The sequence below is a fragment of the Onychomys torridus genome, chromosome 16 (genome assembly GCF_903995425.1).
Source record: "Onychomys torridus chromosome 16, mOncTor1.1, whole genome shotgun sequence".
In the NCBI taxonomy this organism is placed as follows: Eukaryota; Metazoa; Chordata; class Mammalia; order Rodentia; family Cricetidae; genus Onychomys; species Onychomys torridus.
The window spans coordinates 64,994,589-65,018,333 of NC_050458.1; the positions used below are offsets into that span (position 1 = coordinate 64,994,589).

Sequence of the window (23,745 nt, forward strand, 5' to 3'; positions counted from 1 at the left end):
TGCTTTCTTCCTGTAACTGCTCCCAGTCTTAAGACAAGAGGATTCTAAACAGATACTGAACTCAAGTTAGAAGATTTTTTGTAATTGATGTAACAATTGTGAAGTAGCTATTTATGTAGCATACTATAGAATCAGTGAGTGGAATAAAATATGGGGGCATGTTAAAAGGAAGTTACAAATGCAAAGAGGGAAATTAGAAGGAATTTTTTGTGCTGAATGAAATCACAGTATCAGGACTCATTTTTAATACACATTTAGATAGAAATAGATATGGACATGTGCACAAATATTTGTATTTGCGTTCCTGTGATCCCTGAAAAGCCCTAGAAAAAGATGGCCCAATAACACACAGTTCAGGATCCTGGTTCCTAAATGCTCCTCATTCACCAGTGACAGGAGCCAGGACTCCTGAGAGAGCTGTGCACGGCCAGGCCTGGAGCAGGGGAGATGCCAGATGATCCTTGGACAGTGTGTGTCATTGAACAAGTAACCACTCAAAATGAAAAGAATCCAAGAGCCAGGGTGCCGGTGGTATTCTAACAGATCCTGGCCCCAGAGAGGGGGAAGGCAGTGAGTGTGCTGATTCGCTAAGTAATAAGTATCACACCAGGTTCATGATGCAATCAAGACTCATCAGGGGCGGGGTGGAGGTGGCACCCACCTTTAATCCCAGCACTTGGGAGGCAGAGCCAGGCGATCTCTATGAGTTCAAAGCCAGCCTGGGCTACAGAGTGAGATCCAGGACAGACAGAGAAACCCTGTCTCCGAAAAAAGAGGAGGGGGATGAAAAGGAGGAGGAGGAGGAGGAGAAGGAGGGAGCAGCACCACCACCACCACATGGATTAATTTAGCAGATGACATCTAACTGAATATTCAAAATTACTGTCATCATTTTAGAAAGGCACATTCTTTTGGTATCCCTATCAGAATATATAACCTGAATCTAGTTATAAGAATATATCAAAGCTGCCAACATTAGGGGATATTTTCTGAAAATAGGCTGTACAACAATGCCATGGTAATACAGGACAGCAAGACCAAGACACTATCTCAGATTATAAGAGGATAAAGAATCAGGATGATTAAAGGAAGTGTGTGTCTAGATCAGGAGAAGCTAGCAGGAAACCATGGCATTATTGGGACAGCTAACTGAACTGAAATATGGATTGTGAATCCAACGTAGGATGGGTGCATCACTGTTGAGGTTCCAGATTGAAAAAACAAGATCTCACTGTGCAGCCTTGCCTGGCCTCTGCTTCACAGAGACCCACTTGTCGCTGCCTCCTGAGTGCTTGCTCGAGCTCACCTGGCTAGATTTCCAGGTTTCATAACAGTGGTTCTATAAGAGGAAAATCCTCATTCTAAGGAAGTATTAGTGAGAAGTGCACACTCATTGATTTCACCCCTTTCCTTGGAGTTAATTTTAAGGAAATAATTAGATGTGTCCTAAGTGAAAATGTCAAATAATAATAATAATTATTCTTCTTCTTCTTCTTCTTCTTCTTCTTCTTCTTCTTCTTCTTCTTCTTCTTTTTAAGATTTATTTATTATGTATACAGTGTTCTGCCTGCATGCCAGAAGAGGGTGCCAGATCTCATTACAGATGGTTGTGAGCCACCATGTGGTTGCTGGGAATTGAACTCAGGACCTCTGGAAGAACAGCCAGTGCTCTTAACTGCTGAGTCATCTCTCCAGCCCCTGAATTATTCTTATTGTGGACAGTAGTAAGAAAAATATAAACAACTTAATATTTGATATAAAGGGTTGCTTAAGTTGGGATCTGTTAATTCAGTGAAATACTTTGGAATTCTGCTGTGGAGCTGTTTATATGGTTAGAGTTTTATTTGTGTTAGTCGGTGCTGTTGGGGTGCCCTGCTGCCGACTCGGGCTACCTTAAATAGCTGGTGAGGGTCACAGAAGAAACCCCTAGAAGGGGAGAGAACTCTGGGGATCTCACTTGAAGTTCCGATTCTCTCCTTCCTGGGTTAGCTCCCTGTGCTCTGGGACCTACACTTTCTGATTCAGAGTTTAAACCCCCAAGGAATCTGAGTCATGCTTAGAGCAGAGAAGCCTGGGGGGATGTGGCTGGAGCCGTTCCTGGGTGAGGAGAGACAGTCAAGGGGGAGGAAGTACCCTGGGTTTGGTCTGCTGCAGTAGGAGCTGCAAGAGCCTCCTTACTTCCCTTTAGTCTTTGTGTGTGAGGAGGCAGGTGTACATGTTTGTGCATGCATGTTTGTGTTGGTGTGACTGGCTGTGTACTTGTGTGTGCATGTGGGTGCAGGCTAGAAGTCCAAGTTGAATGTCTTGGAAGAGGGTCATTCACAAAGCAGCGGCAGGATGCGTCATACTGTATGCAGGTGATGGGGGCAGAGTTCTGTCTGGAATATGTTAATTGTCAGGTTCCTAGGATATGTGCAAGAGGGCAGAGCCGAGTGCAGACTGGAAAAGGAGTAGCATGTGCCTGTGACTTTGTAGACAAGAGTCATCCCTCTGTTCCTGTGGCACAGACCCAAAGGGTCTCAGCTGAGTTCTTCCTGACAGCCAAGTCCACCCTAAACTACTTTGGTTGGACATGTTCTGATCAACATTTTCAGTTTAGGACACAGTAAATATTTCCTTAGAATTAACTTCAGTTCTTAGAGGCGGGCTCCTCAGGCACAGGTGCTCACCAGACCCCCGCCCTCTGGCCCACAGCTCTGTGATCAGTCCTCGCTGTTCTCTGGGACCTTGCTCTTGCCTTTTTTCCTTCTGTCTTTGCATTTTATCTTGGTTTTCTGTTTTGTGGGGTTTTTTGTTGTTGTTGTTGTTGTTGTTGTTTTTGTTTTTTTGAGACAGGGTTTCTCTGTAGTTTTGGAGGCTGTTCTAGACTAGCTCTGTAGACCAGGCTGGCCTCAAACTCACAGAGATCCACCTGCCTCTGCCTCCCGAGTGCTGGGATTAAAGGTGTGCGCTACCACCGTCTGGCGGTTTTTATCTTAATTGATCTGACTCAAAAGATAAATAAAACCACCTAAACTTCTCCCTTGCCTATTTTTTAATTGAATTTAATTTTGTGTGTGTGTGGTTTTTCGAGACAGAGTTTCTCTGTGTAGCTCTGGCTGTCTTGGAACTTGTTTTGTAGACCAGGCTGGCCTCGAACTCACAGAGATCCGCCTCCCAAGTGCTGGGATTACAGATGTGCGCCACCACTGCCCAGCCCTATTGGTGTTTTTGACAACCTAAGTACCAATAGTTCATCCTTCAGAGGTTACCATCCAGCACAAGTGCAAATAACTCTGTGTGTTTAACTTTTCAGATATCCACACAGAAGCGGTTCAGGCTGCCCTGGCAAAGCATAAAGAACAGAAGATGGCTTTGCCCATGCCCACCAAAAGACGGTCCACGTTTGTCCAGTCTCCTGTGGATGCTTGCACTCCTCCTGGTAGGTCTGTTAGAGCTTCTCTCTTTGACAGTTGCTGTGGTGAGACCTGGAAGGCCTGCACCTCATCAGATGAACTTAAGGCGCGCACACTGACAGTGGTGGATGTTGTCACTTTGTGCATAGCATGTACCAGGGCATCCTCAGACCTGTGCAGACGCTTCCTTCTGACTCTCCATACTCATGCGTCTGTGAACACAGGCCAGGCCCTTCTGTACGGACATGGCTGTTTGCTGTCTCTCCCGATGAGATCTGTAGCCATAGATTTAAACCCATTGGTCTCCTCCACTGATGCTTCTTCTCAGTTCAACGGCCATCCCAGGAGTGAGTAGACTTGGGATGGAGTTTTGTGTGTAAAATCATTAAAGATTTGAGGAGTACATTAGTACAAATTTGAAATAGATCTGAAAAAAGTAGCCATTTGTTAATATATTTTTATATCTTTAAAGTTTTCCTTTTATTGTGAGTTCCAGAGATAAGTGGAAAATAGATAAATCCCTTCCATCCTTTATTCCTTCCGATGTGAATTTAGGAGTTAGAACTTCCTATCCTAGGACCAACTAGACAGATCTCAAAGTTCTTTCCTGTTCAGAATGTTTCACCAAACTTATAAAAACCTTATTTTTTCCTTAGATCAAATGCCAGATAATATTTTTTAATGATTTGTTTATTTTTATTTTATGTGTATGTATGTTTTGCTTGCATGTATGTATGTATATTGTGTATATGCCTGGTGCCCTTGGAGGCCATAAGAAGGTAACAGGTCCCCTAGAATCAGAGTTACAAACTGTTACAGGTACTGGGAACTGAACCTGGGTCCTGTAAGAGCAGCAAGTGCTCTTAACCCCCACCCCCACCCCATCCTTGCCATGGTTTTGAGGAGCTTCCCTGAAGGGCTGCACTGTGTGGTTGGTTTTCATTCACAGCTGCCACGCCGAGCTATGCTTATGGATCCAGGCTCTTGTTAACAGTTTTCTTGTAGGTTTGAACTAACTTCTCAGAGCACTTGGGTTTGCTGTGGGCTCGTTAGCTGTGTGTGCTTTTTCCCTTCATTTGTAGTGTCAGTATGTTTGAAAGAGAAATAGCTCTTTGGCTTCAAGTGTTTCTCAAAATGTAACACAGGGCACCTCCAGCAGACTAACACAATCCATAATGGTGCATGCTTCAGACCCACTCATTCAGAATCTTGGATGGGTTCCCTTCCACATTCATAGCGTATACAAGTTGGGTCCTTGGGCACAAAGGGGGCTCTCAGTCCAGTAGCCATCCATGTTGGCAGATCCCCTGCAGCATGGCTGAAGGTTCAGTTTCAGTAAATGGCAAAGGGTAGGGAACAACGTGACATGCAGTTCTTAGAAGCAGCCCTCTCCCGGCCTCTGTCCAGGCAGTGTGGGTTCAGAGTAAATGGCTGCTCTCATGGCTCTGGGTTAAAAGTGAGAGTGCCCCCAAGGATCGGGAAAGAGTTCACAAGGAGTGGAACCCTTTTATCAGTCTTTTCATAAGAGTCACTGCCAGAGGGGAACTTAGTCACAGCTGTTCCCTGATGAATGGAACCATAGTTGTTTGCTGTCTACTGCAAGCCTCTGAATTTCTAAATCTGCATGCTCTGTTCTGTGTAGAATCTTCAAAATGTAGCGTAATGTTCTTGATCACATTACACATGTTAATAATTTTATAACAAAGACATAGTCCTCTCTCCTAAGGCCCAGTTTCAGTAGAACAGGGTGATTAGGCTTCCTGTCCATTTATCTTCCATTCTAGAAGTTTCTGAATAGGAATTGAGACATCTCCATATGCTGTTTGGGACATCTCTGTTTCCCAAAAGGAGATGTTGAGGCCCTGCCACAGCAGCCTCACACAGTCCCAGGGAGGTGGATCTTGGTGTTCTTACCCAGCAGTTCTGCACATTCCACGCATGAGGATTTTACTGCAGAGAGGGCAGGTAGGGGCCAGTGTCCTTAGGGATCTGCCAGCACCTTTCATGTTAGCAGTAGAATTTGCCTTTTTTGCTGTGTGGTGATAGTGCACACCTTTAATTCCAGCACTTGGGGCTGGGGTGGGGGTGGAGAGGTGGAGGGGTTGAGGGGAATGGAGCAGAGGCAGGCAGATCTCTAAGTCCAAGGCCAACCTGCTACAGAGTGAGTTCCAGGATGGCCAGGGTTATACAGGGAAACACCGTTTCAAAAAACAAAACAAAAGAGCATTGGCTATGCCTGCCATGTTGCAGTTTAAGACACTAACTATTTGTCCCAGGACCTGTGACCTCTAACTCAGATATTACAGTTTTATCTGGCTTATCTACTTTTGCTAGCCCCCAGTATGCAAGTTAAGAGGCTATGTTATAGGAGTGAGAAGGAGGAAGAGAAATGACATGATTGCTCATCATTGAATGTTTTTAAAATCAGCGTCTGGCCAGTTATAAAAGTGATCAAAAGGTGGACAGCTGGAGAGATGGCTCAGTGGGGTCTGGATCCCCAGCACTGTCATCTCTAACTCCAGCACCGCACAGGGAGGATGCAGATGGATTCCTGGGGTTCACCAGCCAGCCAGTCAGCCTAGCAGAAATGGCAATGCCCATGTTCAGGGGGAAACCCTGTCTGAAAAATATGGTGGAAATCTATTGAGGAAGACACCTTGAGTCAGCCTCTGGCCTCCATAGGCTCACCCTGCAGGCGCACCCACACACATCCTACCTCATGCATACACACAAATAACCCAAAAATCATGGGCCACATTTGCACACACATCCTACCTGATGCATACACACAAATAACCTAAAAACCATGGGCCACATTTGCACATTTCACAATATTTTAACCTTTGTTCTTTGCGCACTGAGCTGTCACTCCACACATCAGGTATGAAGGCTCTTCCTCTTTGTGTTGTGTTGTGGGGACCTTACTTCCAGAGCACTGACCACTGAGCTGCTTTCCCTTTGGGAGACGTACAGCCACCTGGATTCCTAACCTGATGAAAAGGGCATAAGGAGGAAAAGCCCACAAACTTTGGCTTCACTTATGATATCATGCAGTTTGGAATCAATGGTAAATAGTTGGCATGGGAAATGATTTGTCTTTTTTCACAAATAACTTTCAAATAAGATACCAGTCAGTCTAAAATGTGACTATTGGTACATATACTAAACTGCCATGGATTTGAAAATTTACATTCTCTAAGTGTGTCGTGATTTCTGGTTGTAATGCCTACAGCCTTTCCCTGTCTTTTAGACTGCTTGAATTACTATCACCCAGTTCTCCTGTGTGCTGAAATCCTTTACTGATGTCATGAGGCAGTCACTCAGCTTTCTCTGTAGAGGTCCTTGTCGGGCACCATTACTCATTCATACAGAGAACCATGCGGACCCACGGCATTTGCTTACTTGTCTCTGCTTCTGAGCGCTTTCTGCAGTGTGTGGGCTTCTATTGTTTCCCTCTGCAAGAGTGGACAGGTGACCAGATAACCTCCAGCACCGTGACCTCAAGACTGGCACTGGTGGCGGGGGGCTTTGTGTGGATGTGGGGGAGTCCCATACAGGGGCTTGTTTGCCGATGACTGGTTTTCTTGGGGAGGGAACGGGGTACATGTCACATCTCTGTTTCTAAACGTTTACTAGGCTATTTATTTATTTCATTCTCCATATCTCTGTGTATTAAAATGGCGTCCTGGAACACACTGGGATAGTGTTAGTTTTTCATCTGCCTCAAGGATGCCTTACAGAATTCTGGTTCCCCACACTGTGCCAAGGACTTTCATATAACAAAGACTGTCCTGCCAAACTTGAGTTTCTCATAAGTGCTTTGGAAAATAGGAAGAGCAGACGTTCTGTAGACACGAGACAGCGTGTTCACGGTCACTGAGGGACTTGCTCATTGTAAAGTAGTAGTGCTCAGACTCAGTCTTTCCTGAGTGCATCAGTCTACCAACTGTCATAGGTAAGAAATTCTTTTACCTAACAGCTGTCTGTATGTACAGTACTAGAATAGTGTACATTAAATAGCCATTGCCTCCTGAGATCTATAGACCGAAACACTGTTCAATCAGTTAAATGCTTCTTGAAAAGGAATACCTGGGCTGGGAATGAGGCTCAGCATGCCAGAAGTCCTGGGTTCAATCCCTAGCACCACATGACAGGTTTGGTAGCACAGAAGAAGGTGCAAGGTCCTCTTTAGTTACATTCTAAGTCTGAGGCCAGCTTAGGGTACATAGACCCCCCCCCCCCCAATGAAAAAGATTGGTAAAAGAGAAATCTGATAGACTACCAGCTGGCAGAATTCCCCAAGGCTATAGTTTACTTTAAACCACAAAGTGAGCAGTGGATAGACTAGACCCCAGTGAGGGATGGGTCTGAGTTGTTTTGGCAGCGTACTTTCATTGTCCAAAGGGGTTATGAGCTGTAGTCACATGTACTTGAGGAATAATTCATGAATATTCAGTATTCTTTAGGCCAATGGATAATACACAACCCACCATGTTATCAGGTCAATTTTGTGTTTTTTTAATAGCTTTTTGTAAAATTTAAGGTTTGCTAATGAAAGTAATCTCATTCTTAACATTTTTGCATACATTTCATATACTACTCAGAGGGAAGTAGGGACAGAGGGCATGTAGGAACAGGGCTGAACTAGAGAAAATTCACTTGTTCATAGATGATGTTAAGGTAGATCACCTTTGGGAGCTAGTAGAGAAGACACTTGAGGAACATTAGCCAACTTTAGCAGGGCTAGAATGTTGTTCAGTCCTGGGATGCATGTGTAGCTTGCACAAGCCCTGGCATGGATCCCTAGTACCCTTCCCACACAGATGAATACAAAGAAAACAACAGACAGGATGAAGATGCCTAAGAGCTGATTGTCATGTCAGAACTAAGACCCAAGTCTAGAGCAGTCATGACTAGTTGATTAGTTAACTAGTGAGTGTGTGTGTGTGGAGAGAGGGGTGTGTGTGTGTGTGTGTGTGTGTGTGTGTGTGTGTGTGTGTGTGTGTGTTTGGTTCTCTCCTTCTACCACGTGGGCCCCAGGGATTAAAATCTGAGTTGTCAGCCTTGGTAACAAACACCTTTATCCACTAAGCCATATAGCAATTTCCAGAGTGGTCTGATTTGAAAAGTCATTCTTGAAGCCACTTAGCATTTTTGCCTCTCATTCTGGATTGCTTTATGTTGAGTATGTGCTTTCTTGAAAACTCGGAGCATTAAGGGTTGTTATGTATTCAGTCTGGCATTCAAATGGGCAGTAAGTGGGTGTCACAGTGCAGGCCTGTAATTTCATCCCTGGGAAGCAGAGGCACCAGAAGAGTTCAAATGGGCAGTAACTGGGTGTCACAGTGCTGGCCTGTAATTCATCACCTGGGTAGTGGAGGCAGGGGCACCAGAGTAGTTCAAGTTCCTCCTGAGTTACTGAGTCAGTCTGAGCCAGTCTGGCTTCATGAGTCTCTGTCTTAAAGGAACCAAAACAAAACAACATAAATACTGTCTTGTCTCCCAGTATTTTTATAACATTTGTTTTTCTGAGCAGATTTTCAATAGACGCAGGAAGTATGGTCTGCTGAAATCTTGTTGCTCCTTGGGCAGTGGGCTGACGTCTTCCCCCACTCCACCCTCCTTCCTCTCATCTTTAGTTTGAATGCACCGCCTAACTTTATCCTGCTCTGCCATAGGCCAGTGCAGCTGTATTTATCAACCAATCAGAGCAACAGATATTCACAGCGTACAGAAAAACACCCCACAGCAGTACCCAGGAAAAACTGCTAGTGATACATAGTGATTGAGAGACCCTGAGTAATTAGTGAATATCCTTTTTTCCTGGTTTGTCGGGCAGCTCATGGTCCTGCCCTTAGAGTCGCTGACCAGTTTTTCATTCCCTAGCCAGCCTTCTGCACACGCAGATTGTTGTGGAATCTAAAAGTCCTCTTGGTAGTTTTCATTCTCCCTAAGAGCTGTGTGGCAAATGAGTGTCCATGGTTGTAGGTTTAGTGTTAGTTTCAATGGCTCAGAGTTTGTAGCCTAAAGTAGACTCGGTTCCTATCTCCACAATGAACCTTTTTCAAAACTAAAAATATTTATTTGTTTATTTGTGCGTGCACAGGGAAGGGGTGTGGTGAGGTCTGAGGACCACCTGCAGGAGTCAGTTCTTTCCTTGCACAATGTGAGTTCTGGGAATCAAACTCTCAGCTTGTCCGGTGAGCAGCAATCACCTTCAGCTCCAAGCTGCCCAGAACTCACTAGTCTTCCTTATATGCATATGCTTTCTCCTAGATCCTCCTTTTACCTTGTAAAGATTTTTCTTCCCAAGTTTCAAATTTTCCCTTGCCTATGTAGAAACCGTCTCTTCTCAGAGTACTTCTGGAAGAGCTGAAGTCCCTGGACCTTTCTGTGGCCGGAGCCACCCACCCTTTCTCACTGTTCCCTTGATGGGTTTGCTCTTCTGGAGCGCTTGCTTGAAGTCGCCTGTTCTGTGCCCAGTCTAGATGACGTGCTATCTTGATTGTTGTTAGGGTGGTATACGTCACCTGTCATCTCGGTGAACTGTTGTTAACACTCGCCTGAGCCGGTGTCTGGACCTAATTTTGGCATCTATTAATGTGCTGAATGGCAGGATGTATTTTCTTTCTTCCTCTTTTGCAAAGTCTTTTTTATTTTGTGCATCTTAAGGTTTTGTTTATATATATGTATATCGTGTGATCTGGAACTGGAGTTACAGTCAGTTGTGAGCTGCCATGTGGGTGCTGGGAACTGAACCTGGGTCCTCGGAGAGAGCAGCAAGTGCTCTTAGCTGCTGAGCCAGCTCTCCTGCTCTGAGAGGAACTATTTCCAGGAACTGTCTGGCTTATATTGTTCCTCAGTATGTCACTGACTTTCAGGTGTTATGTATTTTGGGTGTCATTTTCATCCTTGTAAGTCTTTTAAAATTAGTTTGTTTTTTTTTTTTTAACAGTTTTATTGAATTGAAGTTTACAAAATAAATAGCTGGGGTGGGGGAGTTGGTGCCAGGGTTTGAGCCTAGATCCTTGCACACCCCAAGCATGCACTCTGTCTTTGGGATTTAGCTACAGCCTAACAGCACTTAATTTAGGGAGTGTACTTCGCCATGTTTTGACATAGAAACACAGTTAAGAATATAGCCATCTCTGCGCTCCCCCGAACTCCTCATGACCCTCCCTGCCCCTGAGAACCACTGATTACTCTCCATCTCCATCATTAATTTGCGTTTTTCTTGATGCTTATATAACAGCCATATAGTTCTGTTTTCTTTTTCACAGCTAGAGGAAAGGACTGGCTTTTTTTTCTCTTCAGCCTAAGTATTTTGAGATTCTTCAGTGTTATATCCATCCCAGCAAATCACTCTTGGCTGAGTCAGACTCCATGACATGGGAGACTAGTTTACCTATCTGTATTTGTACATTTGGGTTGTTTTCCATTTTAAGCTATTACAAGAAACATTCATGTATAAGTCTTTGTATAGATACATGCTTTGGCTTTTCTTGGAAAAGTACCCCAGAGTACGATGACTAGCCAATACAACAAGTGTTCAGAATTTTTGTATGTATGGTCATGTGGATCCCTGGAGCTTGGAGTTACAAACAGTTGAGGTCTGCCATGTGGGTGCTGGGAGTCTAACCTGGTACCTTTGGAAGACTAGCCAGTACCCTTAACTGTTGAGCCAACTGTTCAGCCCCAAGTGTTTACTTTTTTAAGATAAACATTTTAAATATAATGTTCACACATGACTAAAGTCATAGCAGTTAAGAACAGTAAACTTTGGACATTTTTTCCCTTAAAAACAATAAGCTAATCATTTATATGTGTTCTGATGCGTTACAAATAGATCAGTGGAGATGGCACACGCCTTTAATCCCAGCACTCAGGAGGCAGATGCAGGCAGATCTCTGTGAGTTGGAGGCTAGCCTGGTCTACAGAGTGAGTTCCAGGATAGCAAGGACTACACAGAGAAACCCTGTCTTGAAAAACCAAACCAAAACAACAACAACAACAACAACACACCCAAATCGAGCAGTGATTCTCAACCTTCCCAATGCTGACACCTCTTAATACAGTTCTTCATTTGGTGGTGACCCCCACAAACCATAAAATTGTTTTGTGGGGCGGTGGTGACAGGCATGCCTTTAAGCAGGTGGATCTCTGTGAGTTAGAGGCCAGTCTGGTCTACAGCGTGAGTTCCAGGACAGCCAGGACTGTTACAAAGAGAAACCTTGTCTTGAAAAACATTATTTTGTTGCTACTTCACGACTGTGTTTTGCTGCTGTTATGACTTGTACTGTAAACATCTGAGAGACACTGTGGGGCGTGACTCCCAGCTTGAGAACTACTGAAATAGATGCTAGGCTTCTGATGAACAATATCAAATGGTGCTCTGTTAAATCACAGCACACCACAAAGAGCAAACCATGCTCTAAGAATTGTTGTCTGGACTGGGGACATAACTCAGTAGCAGTGTGTTTGCTTAGCGTGCATGAAGCATTCAGTGCAACCCCTAGAACCAACCAGCAACCAAAACAAAAATGTTTTGAGCTCTAGGTAGGAACTCATGACTAATCACAGCACTCAGGAGGCAGAGGCAGGAGGACTGATTGTCATGAGTTCAAGGCCAAGCTATCCAGGAGTACATAACATGACCTTGTCTCAAAAAACCTGAGTCAGCGAAATGGCTTACCAGGTAACAGCACTTGCTGCCAAGCGTGACAACCTGAATTCGATATCCAGGACCCACGATGGGAGAAGAGAACCACCCAACTCCTGCACATTGTTTTCCAGCCTCCTTAAGTGCACCCTGGTACATACACACTCCTACAACAAATAAATAAATAGATTTTTTAAAAATTCCCCAAACCAAAAGAAAAATTTTAATCTTGCCCAAATTTCTACAAATATTCTTGGTTGACAATTTTTTATTACACTACAAAATAATAATATTAAAAGAGCTCATTTTTATTTTATTTTATTTATTTTTTAATTCAAATCTTTCTTTTTTTGGTTTTTCAAGACAGGGTTTCTCTGTAGCTTTGGAGCCTGTCCTGAGCTAGTGCTCTGTAGACCAGGCTGGCCTCGAACTCACAGAGATCTGCCTGGCTCTGCCTCCCGAGTGCTGGGATTAAAGGCATGCACCACCACCGCCTGGCTTATTTTATTTTTTTAAAGTTGTAGGCTCAGGCAAGTATTGTGGCCCATGCCTGTAAACCCATTCCCCAGGAAACAGGATCAACAGGATCGGGAAGACCACTAGTACACGTCAGCCTCAGCTGCATAGAAAAACTTGCTCTCAAAAAAGAGAAAAGAAAAGAAAGAAATCCAGCAGGCCCAGAGCAGCGTAAGCATTGCACATTTCCTGAGAATTCTATAGGAATTGTGACCTGTAGCAGCCCTTGGGTTGTCAGAGCAGATGTTTTTCTCTTTTTCTACCAACCTTCAGTTTCCATTCTCTTTGCTCTCATTTATTATTTTTATGAATATGGCTGTTTTGTCTGCATGTATATGTATGCACCATATATGTTCAAGCATTGACAGAAGCCAAAAAAGGCACCAGAGCTCCAAGAGCTGGAGTTAGCAGCATTTGTGAGCTGCCAGGTCAGTGCTGGGATTCAAACCCGGGTCTGCTGGAAGAGTTAAGAGCAAATGCTCTTAACTGTAAAGGAAGGAATAGGCTACCTTAAAAAAAAAAAAAAGATTCCTTTATTTATTTGTGTGTGCCATGTGTATGAATGCCCACGGAGTCCAGAAAGTGCCATCAGATAGAGTTGCAGGTGTTTGTGACATCTTATTTCAGTTGTGAGTAAGGAAAATACCAGGCACCATGGCAGATGAGAAAGACAGAGACAGGGCATGAGAGGGGACTGATGTCGACGGTAGCTGTGAGCCGCCTGCTGGCCCCACAGCGGCCGTCGGAAGGGGTGTTTCCTGCATGGCCTCGTGCTCCTGACTGTGCCCTCACCGCTGTCTGCTTGCTCTGTGTGCCTCAGCTGCGCTCCGTCTTGTTAGTGTCTTCAAATATGCCTTGTTTTCTGTCCCTGCCATCCCTCCTCACTTCTCCACCTGATGCTGCCCTGCACCTCTCAGCAAGTTCCCAGTTACCCTCAGGGCAAAGACGCATGAACTCCACAAGGCTCCCAGGCCTGTGAAACAGGGCTGTGTCTTCTCTCAGCGTCTCATTCCCACCCACTGGTACAGTGCACAGGCATATTTGTTGAATGGATAAACAGGCTTCACAATGGGTCATTTTAACTCCAAGTTACAAATAAAGTGGTGGGCCTCAGAGTTCAGATGGGAGAGAGACACCAAAGCCATCCATGTTTTCCCCTGGCCTAAACACTTCCCTAGCTGTAAGCCATTAAATACCCAGAGCAGGGCCAGCAGGCAAAGCAGGTAATTGAATTGAAGCACTACACCTAATTGCATAATAGATCAACTACAGGAACATAATACAGTCAGTTTTCCATAAATCCAATAATGAAAATACTGGCTTTACTATCTGTAAAAATTGATTTATTCTAGTTTTAGACTTATACAAATTAAAATGACACAGTGGGGGCAGCTTGTAAATCCAGAGGACTTTGTGGGATTATGAGATGTCACCAAAGATACTTGATTCTCATGGCGAGAGTCACACATCCCATTGCCTCCCTGTTCCCACTTTCTGCTTGTTTACAGAATTTAAATTTTAGAGTATTTTCTAGAAATTATAGAAGATACTTCTGTTAAGTACCACTCTCTTTGTGTTTTCCTTTGACCATTCCCTGTTATATTATGCACCCTTTTCTTTAGGAAGCCTTGTTGCTTTATCACTGAGATCTCTGGGGTCTCCATCTGTCTGCCTCTGTCTACCCCCAGCACATCCCCCATCTCATACCTCCTTATAAAGTGTTCAGCTTACATGCAGTAATTAAAACCGTGCTGAGTTGAGTCCTTCTCCCAGAGCCCAGCTTGTACCATGTCTTACAGCATGTTGTGTTCTTGTGTGGGGTTGTATATTGATGGTACCACACTATATGGCTTTATAGTGGCACATACTATCTCATAGACATTCATATGTCTCAGCATCCCTAGGACCTGCTGACACAGTTTCCAGCATACAGTGCATTAGAAACCATCACAGTTCTTGGGCTGTGGGTCTCCTTTAGTGTGAGGTGACACATTGCTGGTCATCCTGAACAAGAAGCAAGGGCTGTGGCCATTGCTTTAACTTTGGTGCTTCAGGCTTATAGATCAGACTTCTGAGTTCTGAATGGCCATAGGGATTTTGTTTGTGTTGTTTGTAGTTCACATTCCTATTGCAGAGTGTTAGCAATTTTCCTGCCCTCTTGTTTATTTTTCTGGCTCTTTAAACCACTCCATGTCTTGGACCTACCGATTCATCTGAATTAGGCAAAAAGTTTCTGCAGAACTGAGAGTGACATTTTTCATTAAAAAATAAACTGAATGGGACTGGGAATCTAGTAGTTAGCTTATACAGCATGTATGAGGCCCTGGCTTCCATTCCTAGCGTTATGAAAACAAGAACAAAGTAAAGAAATTCATTCAACCCCCCAGATCACTAATTCGAGCCAGCTGATGTCATTTAGAAGTTTTTCTCAGGTTAGACCACTGACTTTTGAATGTAGACTCTAGCCTGAGATAACTCTAGCTTCTCCCCAGCTTTGGCCTCCTGTATGCACTTGGACTTTCATTTTTTCAGCCAGCTCTTCTAATTTAGGCCTACTTCTTAAAGTCAGAGCCAGGCTCAGTCAAGGCCCCGGGGAATTCTCAGTCTTCTGTGACTGACTCCATCACATTTGGAAACCTCCCCTATGCCCTGTGAGCAGCTAGCTTGTCCAGTAGAGCATGCAGCGCCTCCAGGCTGAGACAGTTTCTTACCACACTTGAGTTCCCATCACCCAGTTCTCATCTAACTTCTCTCCACAGAAGTAGCTTCCAGAGACACATACCCATAAGCCCATGTGGCCACCTATCCCAAGGTCTCTAATAAGCAGGCAAACCAGAAGAATTTAGACATCGATTAATCTTAGGACAGGAAAATAGTTAAATTCTTAAAAGATTTTCTTAAAGTTTAACATGGTCTTCTAAGGTCAGCATTCTGTTTTTCGAGTTATGGCCCACAGATTTCTCCTCGACGTCTTAAGAAATGTCACCTGTTAATCTAACTTGAGAATGCTAGTGTTTTGCTGGTTTCGTCAACATTGGGGTGTGCAGTCAATACACAAGACCGGAAAAGTCTGTGCTCAAGACAGGATCGAGACTTCTTTTTTCTAATTCCACACAGACACGTCTTCGGCCTCTGAGGATGAGGGCTCTCTGAGACGCCAGGCTGCGCTCTCTGCTGCCTTGCAACAAAGCTTGCAGAATGCCGAGTCCTGGATCAACCGCTCAATTCAGGGATCGTCCACCTCTTCATCTGCATCTTCTACGCTGTCCCACGGAGAGGTCAAAGGAACCAGTGGGTCTCTAGCTGATGTATTTGCCAATGCCCGAATAGGTAGGAGTTGGATCTACCCAAGAAGCCCACCTCATCATGTTCCATTTGGCACCCAGTATCCTGGAAACAGTTTATGATTGTGTTAGGTTTTCAATGGGGCCTAAAAAATATGATCACAGAGAACAGTTCATGAGGCAGAGAAGGAAACACCAGCAATGTATTTGTTGCAGGAGTAATAGGTATCCTCAGCATTACTGATAGAAATGTTGCTCACCTGAAGCCATATCTATTTCCATAAGCAATACTGAAGCTGCAAAATATAAAACCAGTCTGAGTATGGGTTGATCCCAGAAAAGTAGTCCCTATATCAAGAGCTACTAAAAATATGTAGCACCTCAGATTTCCCAGGAATATCGTCTATATTTCATAAAACGTGACAGACTTAATCTGAGCAAATTCTACACTAAGCCATGGTCAGCAAGGCCTTTTTGTCCCTGCCTAAAGACTGGATTTATGTTGCTTGCTGCGGTGATGCTGCTGCATGAGAAGTGTGCGGCCGAGGGTCTGCACCCCAGCTCTGGCTGCTGCTGGTGCTGTTGTGTGTACGGCTGTCGCTTGCCCCTGCGTTATGTATTTGTGAGTGTGTTTTCGCTTTCTCTCAGGTCTGCTTTCCTTACTTGTGGCACCAGCCCTGCTGAGTCCTGCCCTCAAACTGTGTCTGGTGTCTTACTTTCCTTCTTGACCACCAGTCACATCCCCTTGTCCAATTGTCGTCTCAGTAACTTCTGAAAAGAAAGACAGGAAGACTACAGTTTAGGGTTATACTTTTCAATGAAGCTAGCTAGCTACCTTGTGGATGTAACTCCACATCCGAAGCCACACGTCACCATGGGGACCCTCCCTGCACTCTCTGCTCTGCTCTGTGTTACTGAGCCTCCCAGCGCAGCCAAACACAGGCTGCCATGTTTCCCACCACTCTGTCCCAGAGAACAAACAGTTGAGCTGTGACCGGGAGAATTTATTGATGAGTACGTCTTTATTTAAAAAAAAAAAAAAAAAGCTGTTCCACTTGAGAAAGAAATCCAAAATACCCCACTTTACATTGTCTGGATTTCATGTGACTTCCTATTTTTCTGTTAATTTTTTAGTTGAGTTGCAGTGATATTGCTTTTGGATGTTAGCTCCTATGAAAGTAATTCCTGTTCCTTAGAAGAGACTATAATCTCAAGGGTGTGGTGGCTCAGGCCTTTAATCCCAGCATTCAGGGCTATGCAGAGAGACCCTGCCTCAAAAGAAGAAGAGAGGAGAAAGACAGTAGTCGTATGGATTACATGTTGGTATTGCCATCTTGATATGCAGTCTAGATCTAGTTAAGAGCATGTAGAGGTTTGACTTGGATTTTGTAAAGAGTAAACTGTCCTAGATGTAATTAAGCCACTAGCTGCTTTTCTTAGTAATTTGTCCTGAACATCTTTTGTATAGTTACCATTATGCTATTCTTGTGATTTTAAAGTACACCACTGTTTTTCCATGCCTTAGTTTACATAGCCACTCCCTGATTTGAACAGTGAAATAGTATCCAGTGCTGTCCTCTTACAAAATTGCTCAGGTGGACATGCTGGATCAAATAAAATATAAAATATACATTTCTAGTTGGGTATAGTGGCCCACACCTGTAACCCAGCATGTGGAAGGTTGAGACAGATTAAGGCCAACCTGAACTGCTAGCAGGATTCCTTCTTGAAAAACAAGATGAAACAGGAAACAGCTGAGTGCGGTGGTACACACCGGAAGTCCCAGCACTTAAGAGGCTGACACAGGAAAATCAGAAAAAGAAAACACTTAATGCTTTTTTTTTTTAAACTACATTTTACCACATTGGACTCATACCAGCTATTTTTCAAACTTCAAAAAGTATTATTTATAAAACTAAGACTCATAGACCTTCGAGATGCAGAAACCTTTCTCTTAAATTGATCTTGGAAATTACATCTCCCCCTTCAATGCCTTTTGGTGGGTTTTCTTTTTTCTTTTTTTGAGCTGAGGATCGAACCTAGGGCCTTGTGCTTGCTAGGCAAGCGCTCTACCACTGAGCTAAATCCCCACCCGGTTTTCATTATTTTTAAGTCATACAGTTTGCGTCCTCTAATTGCCTTCTTCAGAAGATGTTTTCTGATTTTGTTTTGTTTTGGTTTGTTTTTTTTTGTTTTTTGTTTTTGTTTTTTTTTTTGGTTTTTTGGTGTGGTGTAGCTTCATTCAATAGCTTTCTTCCAACTGTGTCCCTCACTTTCTCACATTAGTTCACGGTCAGCACTGAGCAAGATGGTGTACACTGATGCCAGCACTTGGAAGGTAGAAGCAGGGGGAGAGCTGACCTGGCTGAGGAGACCCTGTCTCAAAAATAAAGTTCAAAAGAACTTTTCCGTGAAATAGCATATGTGGGTTGATCTCTACTTAGAGCAAGAAAGAGCCTTGCCTGAAAGTGGATTCAACTTAACTGTGGGCCATTTTTTATCAAAATTAGAAGTAGACTTTATCTCGTTTTCTCTCCTTTGAGAACATGGGTCTCTGAACCTCTGTAAGCCACTGTTTTGGGCTTTGGTAGAAGGGGAAACATCCTAGATAAAATATGACATAAGGAAGTGTCCAAGGAACTAGAGAACCAGTGGTAAATTGGGCACTAACTCATTTTGGTTCAAGTGACCTTTACAACATTGGATTCCTATTATCCACTCCATATAGAAAATAATGTTTTTGAGAAACATTGGCTATGTGATTTGACCTAATAACTAAAGCTACTCAAATCTTGAAAATTATCATTTTGGAAAGCTGATAAACTCTGTTTTTCCTTCATTTTCCTCCAATAAGTTGCTAGTAGACTTTGATTAAAAAGTTTGTTTTAGGGCTAGTGAGATGGCTTAGCAGGTGAAAGGCGCTTGCAGGCAAGCCTCATGACACACATGCCATCCTTGGGACCTACAACGGAAGGAGAGAACTAAGTCACCATACACGATAATAATAAGGAAATATTTTTTAAAGTTTGTTTTAAAAGAGCTAATGATTTTTATTCCTTCTAAAGCAAAAGATTTAGCATTGTTTATCTTTACTGTTAATACAATATAATTCTAAGTTTTGTCTTTTCCTCTCAGAGAATGTCTCAGCTCCTCCTGATGTCACTGCAACTACCTCCTCCTCCTCCTCACTTCGCCCAGCAAACATTGACCTGCCCCCTGCCGGCATAGTTAAAGGCATGCACAAAGGATCCAACAGGTCCAGCCTTATGGACACAGCAGATGGTAGGAGTCCCTCTGTTAAACTGGGAGATTTAGACCTGCCTGGCAGCTCTTCCATGTTGTCCTAGCTGCAGAGACACACTGCCACTGGCTCACCCACAGTCGCCGTGCAGGGCCCCCTTGTCGCTTTTCCACACTTGGTGTTTGTGAACTGTGAACCAGGGGCGGAAGAGGAGAAGAGGAAGCCTGGGGACCTGCCAGCACGTGCTCAGCAGCATGGCGCTGCGTTTGTCTCCTGTTGTCAGAAAGTTTGGCCCCTTCCGAGCAGAAGAAGATGGGCTAGGGCCAAACGTCGTTAGAAGTCAAGTCTGGGAGGGAAGAGGAAGGGGAAGAAGAGTAAGAAGGAGAAATCACAACATGTCAATAAACAAGGCATTTAATTCCTTAGAAGTCTCACTGGCAATAAAAAACTTAATAGAGTTTTCAAAAGAAGAAGTCTTTTGAGGTAGTTGAGGAAATAAAGTATATTTAACTTAATGGTTTTAACGGAATTTACCATTATTTTCCCCCTACAGGTGTTCCTGTCAATAGCAGAGTATCCACAAAAATCCAGCAGCTTCTCAGCACTCTGAAACGACCCAAAAGGCCCCCCTTAAAGGAGTTTTTTGTGGACGACTCAGAAGAAATTGTGGAAGGTAGTAGTAAAAGTTCCAGAAGCACACACTCACTAGCAGCTGGTACACGCTGGGTGTGTATGGTCGTTTTTACCCAAGGAGTTCATGCGGCTGTGAGATTTTCCCTAAGGATCTTTGTGTGTTAGGTGTCGGGGGAGATGGGCAAGGAGAATCAGGAGCATAGAGCTGTCCTTGTTAGTGTAAGTCTTTGAACTTAGTCACTGAGTCAGAAGTATAATGTAGTGGGGGGAGGGGGCGCATGTATGGAGGTCAAAAGTCATTTCTGAAAGTTCCTTCTCTCTCACTATGTAGGGATCAAACTCAGGTCAGCAGGCTTGATGGCAAACACCTTTATTTGCTGCACCATCTCATTGACCTAGAAATATATAATTTGTAAAGTTATTTGCAGTTTGTATTTTCTGAGAGGTAACAAATCAGCCTCAAGGGTTTGCCTACTCTTTTTTATAATACAGATTGGCCCTTCACTGGATCTGCTAATCAGCACACACACATGACTTTCTAGAGGACAGAGGGGTGGATGGTAAAGACATGCAAACGCACTTCCTTCCTCATGCTGTGTGTGACTTAGACCAGTCGGTTGTGAAATGAGTCAGCACGGAAACAGGTTAGCCAGTAGGTTCGCGTTGGAGACTCTGGGGGAGGTAAGAGGTTAGTTCTGTGTGTGTAGTTGAAGACAGGTGATCAATCGATCAATCATCCGAATTTATTTGTGCAATAATTAAATACATTCACTGATGAAATCATGATATCCTGGATTTCATCAGGAAACTTGAAAAGGGAATGGGATGGGTGTGAGTGTGGGTAAAGAGCAGCCATTCTCTATGACTGAAGCTGATGAACAGACCTCCATAAAAACAGGTGAGGTAGAAGAGGGAGTGAGACACGGGGTGGGTGAGGGGAGGGGGCTGACTCTTACTGTGGAAGGAGCTGTCAGTAAGCCCTGTCAGTTTGGACTTGTTTTTGTGGGGTTTCTTTGTTTGTTTATTTGTCCTGTGTCTAGCTGTAGAGTATAACCACATCAGAATAGTAATGGAATTTGGCATATTGGAGACTAGTTTTGATCTTTGTCGGGTTCTGACAGCATTTTACTAATTGTAAATAGATTTCTTTGACTAATGGTCATTTTTTGAAAAGAAAACACCAGTATCTTTTGGAAGCATGAAAAAGTGTGCATGAAGCCTTAGTGGAAAACTGTGCCTACCAAGTGTCCAGTCTCTGTAGAGACGAGACAGTTTATTAGCAGTCACTCCTGGGTAGTCCTGTTAAATGCAGACTACCTTTAAGGATCTGTAAAGGTCTGAAAATTATGCAGAATAAGGAGTGAATGAATATTTTGTCAGTAGAAGATGAATTCAAAGAAATGGACGCAAGTAGATACCATTACACTAAGTAAATAAGCCAGACTCAGAAACATAAAGACAGCATGTTTTTTCTTGCAGAGTCTAGACTTAAATGTGTGTGTGCAGGTCCTGAAAAAAGGGACTGTGAGAGAGGAGAAGGAAGTCTTAGCAGAGGTGGGCCTAAGAGGCAGAAATGAGGACTGGGGTGGGGGGCAGCAGGAGGGGTAGGAGAGCTGGGAGTGGGGATGAGCAAGAAGGAAGTCTCATAAATCAGACGTGTTAAAAATGCTGTTAGGAAACCCATACTTTGTATGCTGACCCCGGAAAAAGAAGGAGTCAAAACAAATTCCTACAAATCCATCATAATAGTGAGTTACAAAGAACAGCTTTCCTCTTATTTTTAGTTGTCTATACTGATTTATTTTGCATGGATGGGTATTTTCCCTCGTGCATGGATGTGTAACACTTTCATACTTAGTGCCCACAGAGGTCAGACGGGGGCATCAGATCTCCTGGGACTGGAGTTACAGACAGTTGTGAGCTTACATGTGGGTGCTGGGAATTGAACCTGGATCCTCTGGCAGAGCTGCCAGTGCTCTTAACCACTCACTGAGCCATCTCTCTGGCTCACATACAGCTACAGCATGCACTAGGAGCACGCACACAGCAAAACCAGGACAAGGTGGGCAGTGAGTGACCACAGACTCAGGGAAGGGACGAGCAAGAACATCACCCCAGGACCAGGACTACCCGAGTTGAAATACTACCATCACTGCTGTCTGTCTGTGCCATGTTTGCTTTCTCCAGGTGTTTGTGGAGACCAGAGTCTTGGCAGTAGTCCTTGGCAGACCTTCAATTTGAACTTGTTCTTGCTTCAGCCTCCTGCACTCTGAGACTGCGGGCAAAGGCTCCCACCCCCTGCTTGCTTACATTCTCAGTTTACCGTAGTCTGTGCATATCATCGGTACACAGTAAATACTTGACTGTTTAGTCTACATGCAAATTATCTTTCCTTCTATGAGAATGTATAATTTCAGCCTGAGCACAGTGGGCGACAGAGGCAGGTAGTGAGTTCAAAGCCAGCCTGGTCTACAGATCGAGATCTAAGCCAACCAAGCCTACATAGGGAGACCCTGTCTTAAAACAAAAACAAACAACCAAAACCAACAATAAACAGAAAAGAAAATGTAGGAGTTAAAGAATGATTTGATAATACTTGTTCACTGTAGCAAAGCCTGTGGTGTATAAAAGAGCATAAACAGTCCCTCTGAGTCTTGGCGTAGGTATTCATATCTCTGTCTCTCACAGCTCTACTCAGCTAACACTGCTAAGCGGCCCCTGCATTTGGGGCACTGTAAGCAGTGATGGGAGTAAGAGCTACCCTCCCCTGGACGCTGTGACTCCTCTGGAGGATGATGGAAGCCCTCAGGTCTTCCTTTCTCTCTGCGAGAATAAGCCAGAGGCTCAGAGGAGAAAATGTCTTTGAGGTTAGAGTTGTGTTAGAGGCACATGAACTTACTTCATCTTCTTGCCTGTTTGCTACAGTACCTCAGCCAGATCCCAACCAGCCAAAGCCTGAGGGCCGACAGATGACGCCAGTGAAGGGTGAGCCCCTCGGAGTCATCTGTAACTGGCCCCCTGCACTGGAATCCGCCCTGCAGCGCTGGGGCTCTACCCAAGCCAAGTGCCCCTGCCTGACCGGGCTGGACGTGTCCGGGAAACCAGTCTATACCCTCACATATGGTGGGTCCCCACTGCGCTAAGCATTCTCATGGATTGTGGGTAGTGTTTCTCTTGGTATTTCTCAGTTGGATATGTGTGTTATTTAATTAGACCCTGTGTTCCAATGGAGCTATTGCTAAACATTTTCATTAGAAAGGATTTGTTTTTGTTTTGTTTTGTGTTTTTGAGACAAAGTCCATGTATCCCAAACTCTCGATGCTCTTAGCCTCTTGATTTCCGAGATTTCAGGCATGAACCATGGCACCTGGCTAGAGGAGGGTTTTGGAAACTCTTTTGTCAGTATTAATGGTTACGGAGAAGAAACCATCACTTAGCTCTTCAGTCCTGCATCTTCTTACGAGAAGCACACAGTTCTAGAAGGAATAAAACTCAGTACTTTCCATTTTCCCAGCCCTCCACGTGTAAGGGCCCTGTCATGTCATTTGACACTGACTGAGGAGTACAGCCACATGGCTCTTAGAACTGACCTCTTCTGACTTTAGTTCTGTTGTCGATTGATCTATAAGACAGAATTTCACATGGAACCAGCCTGGCCTCGAACCAGAAGAAATCTTCCTGCCTCAGTCCACACTCAGCTTGCTCTCCGTTTATTGTCTTTTTTTTTTTTAATCATTTGAGTCAACTCTTCCAGGCTCAAGTAGCTGGTGAGACCTACAGAGCTGTTCTTCGGAGAAGCCTAAGACAGAACCAATTGCTTTTGAGTTTTGTTTTGTAAAACTAACAAGAAATGGTGCCCTCTCTTTAAAGGGATACTTAAGGATATACTCTTGTTACATCAGAAAAAAAATATTTTGAGATGATCCATGTATCGGTGGCACTCACCATTATTCCCAGCACTTGGGAGGCAGAGGTGAACAGATGTCTGTGAGTTTGAGGCCAGCCTGGTCTACATAG

At 44.0% G+C, this 23,745-nt stretch overlaps 1 protein-coding gene across 1 annotated transcript in view; it reads left to right on the forward strand.

The window, feature by feature from the left end:
• Positions 1–23,745, forward strand: part of Dip2b (disco interacting protein 2 homolog B) — a 197,562-nt gene that overhangs the window by 110,596 nt on the left and 63,221 nt on the right. Inside the window, 5 exon segments of the mRNA XM_036207630.1 lie at positions 3,296–3,421; positions 15,688–15,900; positions 18,990–19,136; positions 19,649–19,768; positions 22,654–22,851. Coding sequence (XP_036063523.1) covers positions 3,296–3,421; positions 15,688–15,900; positions 18,990–19,136; positions 19,649–19,768; positions 22,654–22,851 — 804 coding nt within the window.